The following is a 6803-nucleotide window of genomic DNA, read 5'->3' on the forward strand; positions in this document are numbered from 1 at the left end:
TCATGAGATCAGAGATTAGGAGTATTCAATCAGAGAGCCAGCCCAGGCCCTGGATCCTGACGATCGACAAGCTGTATTTAATATTTACAAGTTCAAATGAAATCAGAGACGTTCTCAGACTGTATAAAGATTATAAAGATGGAGAAACAAAGAATTTAAACTGGATGTAATTTTAATGACAGTGTTGGTAGTAATGATTGGACTGGTGGTGAGAAGATGTGCGTGCTCCAGTAGTTTAGTGAGCTGGACGTCATGCTCTCACTGACAGTACCCACACTGAGCCTTACACAGAAAGAGCAGAGAAGGAAACAAACCCTTATGAACCATGTTTGGGTAACATCCACAGGAACAGCCTGTGGCCTTAATAACAGCATGGCTAATTATCACAATACTGCAAAGATACAAGAGTCCAGCACTGAAAGGAAAAAACAAAGGAGACATGGTTTACTCTGCCATCTTTAATGTCCAGCCTCGCCCATCAGTAGCTACAACTACACTCATTAATACCAGCACACATCACCGGATCTGCAGTTGTCATGTTTATTGCACAACAAGACACGAGCACACCACACTGTACACCACTGGAAGAAACGGTTTTTGGAGTTCCTACTGGGACAACTTGCAGTGCGGCGCTCGGCTCCAGCCGGCCCTCTCTCTGGTGTGAAGCCTGAAGTGGGTGTTAAGGTGAGCTGACTGGTTGAAGCATTTCCCGCAGACGTGGCAGCGGAAGGGCTTCTCTCCGGTGTGGATGCGGTGGTGCCTCTTCAACATGCTTACGGTGGTGAAGCTCTTCCGGCACACCGCGCAGCTGTATGGCTTCTCTTTGGTGTGCCAGCGCATGTGGACCTCCAGCTGGCAGGCAAAGTTGAAGCCCTTCCCGCACTCATTGCAGCTGTGCCACCTCTGGATGCTCTGGCTCGGATGATGGGGGCGCGATGACGACGCCTTCAGGGACTTTACATTTTTAATCTGCAGTATGTGAGCACTTTGCTTCCCGTTTGAGCGCAGCAGCCCCTTCACCTGCTGCTCATTTCTCAGAGTCCTGTGTGTCTTTGCAGCGGTGGCACGAAAATGACTTTGAGCTGCGTTAGCAGACGCTGGCAGGCTGTTACAACACTGCCGTTTCCTGCCGTCCTCCCTGTCCGTCTCCGTCTTCACCTCTGGGGATGTAAGCGGAGGCAGGGAGGCGGTTTGGGCAGGTGGAGGATTTAACCTCAGCGGCTCAACGCTGCTGCAGTTTCCTTCCTCAGAGTTGCTTACCTGGTGCGAGCAGTGGCTTTGAGTGTTTCTCTGTTCATCTTTGATGTGTGACAGCAGCCCTGCACTCCTTCCACACTCAGACGCACAGAGCTGACCGTCTTCTTGGGCCTGCACAGAGTGGGGTTCTGAAAGGTGACAGACATCACAGTCATGCTGGGTGGATTTATGCACGGTCAATGAACACTATGATTCACAGTGGCGCTGTAGTGGAAGCACAAATCTGCACGTGTGAAGATGGCCGAAGCTGGAAACACGTTGATCGCTGACTGTAAGTAAAAGCACTTTAATGCTGTATTTGCCTCCTTCCTCATTTTCTTTAAACACATGTCACATGTTTCAGATCATCAAACCAAATGTGTAACCTTCTGCATCACTGAGGAGCACCTGGTAACACTCATCTGCCTGCTTTCCTGGGCGTTCTGCTTCTCCTCTGTTCTTTACATCACTACCCACGCTGTCCCCCTCAATACTGTTGCTCTAGTCCAATCATCTTTGAGCCAATCAGCCTCAGCTTCGCATGCTTTAAATCTGTGCTCTCTGTCATTCTGCCTTTTAGACAACCCTTCTCCTCCTCGTCAGCCTCAGTCTTTATCTTCACCACCACCGCGTCCTGTCCTACATCCTATCTGCCATGATCATGACCAGAGTCTAATCATTCATTTCTCTATCTCAGTGAATCATGTTCAGTTCTTCTTACTTACTTTAATAAGTAAATATAAAAACGGGGAAAAGCTATCCAACCCCAGCTGGCTGTAATAAACTCATGGATGTGTGACCCTGAGTGTTTCACAGCCTTTCTTTGCTGAGTCGCTGTAGTTCAGCCATATCGTTGTTGAGCATGAACGGTTGAAGTCGTGCCGTATTTATCACAGCAAAGTAACGAAGCACAGTACTGGGATTAATGCTGATGAATAATATAGTGTAGTGCAAAGACACACACTGTTACACTGAGCTGTGGCGTGTCCAGCGGGGTGGCCTGGGGGGGCACAGGCCACCCCCCCCAACCAGACTGGCCACCCCAGGTGCCACCCCGAAGCCAAAACAATAAAATCCAATGAAATATCAAATGTACGATTATGTTTTCACCGTGAAGCTCAGATATCCGAGTGTAAGTGAATGCAGCATCGGCTTCTGCGCTATGAGCATCATGTTAGCAAAGGTAGGAGAGCCAAGCACGAAAGAGGCACCGCAGAAAACAGTTTTTCGGCGAAAGATTAACAGTTTAACACAGCTGGACTGGCCATCGAGCATGGCGGAGCTTCCACAGCGGCTAGCAGGTGGATGAGGGAAGGGTAGGCAGGAGGAGGAGAGACCCGAGGCGGCCGCCGGTCCGAGTATCGGGTGAACTGAACTTCAGGTAAGAAGTTATGACCTGCAGTCTATCCGGGTCAGATATAAACCAAGTTTAGGTGGAGTTTATTTTCGTTGTGCTGACTTTTTACAGTCAGTTACAATAACTCGTACTGCGTACTAGCTAGCATGACGGAGTTTCTGTACAGCTGGGTGGGTGCTGTGATGTTACTGATAGTGAACTTTATTCATAAGGTTAATTAGTAGAGTTTACAACGGCTCCTTAAAATATGTAATGGTCCCTCATTCAGAGAAAATATTACGTGTTACGTATTGAGCTGAGAAGAGACGCAGTTTGTCCCGGACTTTAGCTAGAATGAAAAAGACACAAAGCTGGAGTTATTGTGTCTTTGCTGCACAGCTGCATCTTCTTCTCCTCTCATTCTCTCCCCCTCCCTCTCCTGGTGCTACTTCAATCATTAAACTGATCAATGATCAGCTGATCGGCTTTTCTCTCTTGTTTGTTTATCGCCCACTTTGCGCCAGAAAGAGGAAACCAGCGGATGTCGCGTTAAACAACAGCAGCACCTTTAAGCTTGATCAGCTGTTGTTAGAATTTATTTAATATTAATTTCTAGTATCAGCTGATGTTTGCTGGAGCCACAGCTGTAAAGCTGCTGGTCATGATATCGGTTTGGTTATCTGGTGAGAGGGAAACATGCAGATGAAACCAGGAGATGTCCTTACTGAATCATCAGAGCTGAACAGGTGATGGAGAAACAGGTTTACCTTTTAGGTGACATGGATGAGTTGAAGTTATGAACTGTTTCTGAGAGACAAATAACACCAGGATCCTTTTCTATGTAGCTGACAGCTGGTAACTGTGCAGGGGCGGGTCTAGCAAAGTTATGCCAGGGGGCCAGGTAGGGCATTAACAGGGAAAGGGGGGGACAAAGAAATACTTTTCTTACTTATTCTCATTTAAAATATCTAGCTTTTATTAAATAATTATCTGAATCTTGCGAACAAAGTTTTTATCTGACGTAAAATTGATAGAAATCCTACATATACCAACAAGACTGTACATCACTGTCACAACAGCGTTTGTTTTCATTCAAAGGCTTTATGGTTTTAATACCTGGTGGGCCGGTCTCTGGTCAAAATGCCCAATTTTTTGTCCCAGTTCAGCCCTGCAGGTTAATACTGGCAGTGTCACCATGCCAGCTGACTGTATTTCATCATCAGCCAGTGTTGTTCTTTATACATCTATTTACTTGCTTTCAGGTTTCATTCAAATGTTAGTCTTTTCATTTGTTTCCCCACTTTTTTCCTGTTTCAAAATCAAACACCAGTTTGTGAGAAGATTATCTTCTTTTTTTTAAATAGGCAGATAAAATTTTGCATTGGCTAATTTGCCAATTGTATGTTAAAAATGTTTGTATTTTAATATTCAAAAATGTTTTTGCCCAAAACATATGTGCACTATATGTCAGTAAAAATACTATGCAAATATTGCTGCACCGTAGTGGTTAAAACCTCATTCTAATAAGAGTCAAAAGCAAATTCAGTTATTAGGTTTACAGGGTTATTGAATGATGGTTAACTGTTGGTAGAATTTTTTTTTTAACATTATCTGCCAATTACATCTGCCACCCTTCACCAAATCTGTGCCCCTACCTGGCCCCCCCAACAAAAATTTTCTAGACACGCCACTGACTCTGAGGCGATGGATGCTGCTGTAAACAGAAATGTGTCTTTTTACTGATATCCAGTCAGTGTCAGTGTGGATGTCTAACACATGTATGTTGACTGGACACACACTGATTGTGCCAAAGTAGTTAGAGTGTGTCTCCCTGGTGTCTGGAGGTCTATCTACAGAAACGTGTTTCCCAAGAACAAACTGAACAGTGGGTGTTTTGGTTTCCAGCACACAAACCTTCAGCGATCTGCAACAACCAGAGTAAATATTGTGTATTATTAATTGATGTGAGTCGAGTTCACACAGACGTGACTATCGTCTCATTACACACAACGTCTTCGGTTTGTTGAAATAATCCCGTCCACAAACTGATCGCTGCTGTACCGACACTCACCTTTCACTAAAGTCAAACGTCACTGTTTCCACGTCAAGGTGTTTAAAAAGGAGGTGGAGTCAACTGGACCCGCTCTCCCTGCCCAGTGCGCGCTCCCGACGCAGGGGAAACCAGTTCTGTCGGGGATACCTACCCAACGACACCGGCATTGGGCATCAGTTAAAATCTTAACAATTAGGTTAAACGACTAGTGAAAACAGCGACGGTTAGCGATCACGTGTTGGTCCCAGTCCAGCCCTGTGTCTGGATCTGGCTGTTTGAAACTGGCTCCTCGGGAAACTCTCTGACGTCATGTTTCTAGTATATCATCAGCCCGGGTTTAGTTGTTTTTTTGCAGGTTAAACTACCAACTGTGTTCTTTCCAAAGCCCAAAGACCAAACTGAATTCGTGTGTCTGTGCTAGCACACCTGCGTGGGTCTATGTGGGAGCTACCGCTGACAATGAGTGACACTTGGGCTGGTTTTTACCAGTGAGCGCCGTGAGCCGATGCTCTTCACCTGACTGCAGCAGTAGCCGCTGGACGGCCACATTCAGGAGCCGTTTGAGTCGCTCGTTCTCCTCCTTGGAGCGCAGGATTTCACTCTGGTACTCCACCACCGTGTCTTTAACGGCGCGAAAAATGTCTTCGGCCGCCGCCGTGAGCCTGTCGTTCAGAAACACGTTGAGGAGCTCCAGCTTGGTCATGTTTTCAACCGCTTTCTCTGAAGACTCGGTGTCCTTCTGTTTACATCCTCTCCGACGGAAGCTAAGATACACCGGCTTCTGCGAGCTGTGTGACGCCACCTGCTGCCTGGAGGGGCCATTGACACGGCTGCTGGTTGGCAAACAACAATGTGGTGCACTACCGCCACCAACTGGCTTGGAGTGTGGACCAGAATTCGCTCATATCAAATAATCACAAATAAATAAATAAATTAACAAAAAAAACCCCAAAAAACAACTACCATATCGTCATGTCTCTGCATACAAATTAGTCTGTTTTACAAACTGAAATAAAGCCATAAAACTTTCACATCTGGAGTTCCTTTGCAATAAATCCTTTCTATCTAGCTTAATCTTGTTTTCCCCAGGTTTTCAATCAGTTGACTTCTTTCTTCCTGATCATTTTGACAGTGCAACAACAGAACAGGTTAAATGGTTTCACTTATTCCACAGCGACTACATCTCCCTGTTTCATGTTTCCCTGTAATGAATGTGTCCAAATCTGAATTGAGATATGATTGTCTCCTCTCTCCTGCTCCTCCCTGTGCTTCTCATCTTCCCTGTTTCCCTTTGAATAGAATAAAACCATCTCCCTTTCCTCGCCTCCTTCCACCACTTTTGCCATCATTTTCTGTTTTACCATGCTCTTCATTTTAGCTTTGCTAGCACTGATATTTAAATCCAATTGATCTCCTTTAACAGCCTGCTTTACAATTCTATCTGCCACCTCATTACATACTGTGGCGGTTTTTGATAGGGGCGACATGGGCGGTTGCCCAGGGCGACATTACGGGCATCTCCAAAAAAAGTTGCTCGTACTCATGCTGCCCCGACATCAGCCAGCGCATACTGGGAATGTCACAGGCACCGATCGGGCGGGACGGCGGGGGATTCTCTGGCTGGCTGGAGCAGCATCTAATAACCAACTCGCAAAATAAAATAAAAACAAACCAACAAACACGAAAACACCAGACATTATGATACAGACTTATAATTTGCACCGATGTTTTTTCAAAATTCTATAAGCGAAAAGTGAGCGCGAGAGCCCTCGGTGCGCCTGCGCGCTGCTGAAGTCAAAGTAAACTTTATTGTCATCTCCGCTACATACAGTCCAGTATATAGAGAGACGAGACGACGAGGCTCCAGTTACAGCAGTGCAAGTAAACGAACAATAAATATAAGAAGAGTAAGAAAATAAATCTACACTTTAGGACTCGGGGTAAAGGGATCAATAACAATTTAAAATTTATAATTTACAGTTTGATGATTTAAAGTCTCAAACACAATCCGTCGAAAGGGGAGGGGCCTGCTGCTTCCAAATAGAGCACATTTCATTCATAATGTTGTAAATCCAAGCCCATTATGTATTCATGATCTGAATCCTGGGTTGGGCGAAATCCCAGAAATAAACCCTAGACAAAGTGAATCTGTGAACCAAGGTGTAGGTCTATTAGGTT

At 45.4% G+C, this 6803-nt stretch overlaps 1 protein-coding gene across 2 annotated transcripts; it reads right to left on the bottom strand.

The window, feature by feature from the left end:
• Positions 1–443: 443 nt before the first annotated feature.
• LOC116312941 (zinc finger protein 250-like) lies at positions 444–5751 on the bottom strand. Of its 2 annotated transcripts, none has more exons than XM_031730469.2 (2): positions 5142–5751; positions 444–1385 (listed from the first exon to the last, which is right to left on the bottom strand). In XM_031730469.2, the coding sequence occupies exons 1-2, from the start codon at positions 5326–5328 to the stop codon at positions 607–609; spliced, it is 966 nt and encodes a 321-aa protein (XP_031586329.1). In that variant the 5' UTR covers positions 5329–5751; the 3' UTR covers positions 444–606. The 2 variants fall into 2 exon arrangements, with proteins under 2 accessions (XP_031586329.1, XP_031586327.1); XM_031730467.2 differs by having other exon boundaries at positions 5112–5748.
• Positions 5752–6803: the final 1052 nt, after the last annotated feature.

This window comes from Oreochromis aureus, linkage group 5 (genome assembly GCF_013358895.1).
Source record: "Oreochromis aureus strain Israel breed Guangdong linkage group 5, ZZ_aureus, whole genome shotgun sequence".
Classification (NCBI taxonomy): Eukaryota; Metazoa; Chordata; class Actinopteri; order Cichliformes; family Cichlidae; genus Oreochromis; species Oreochromis aureus.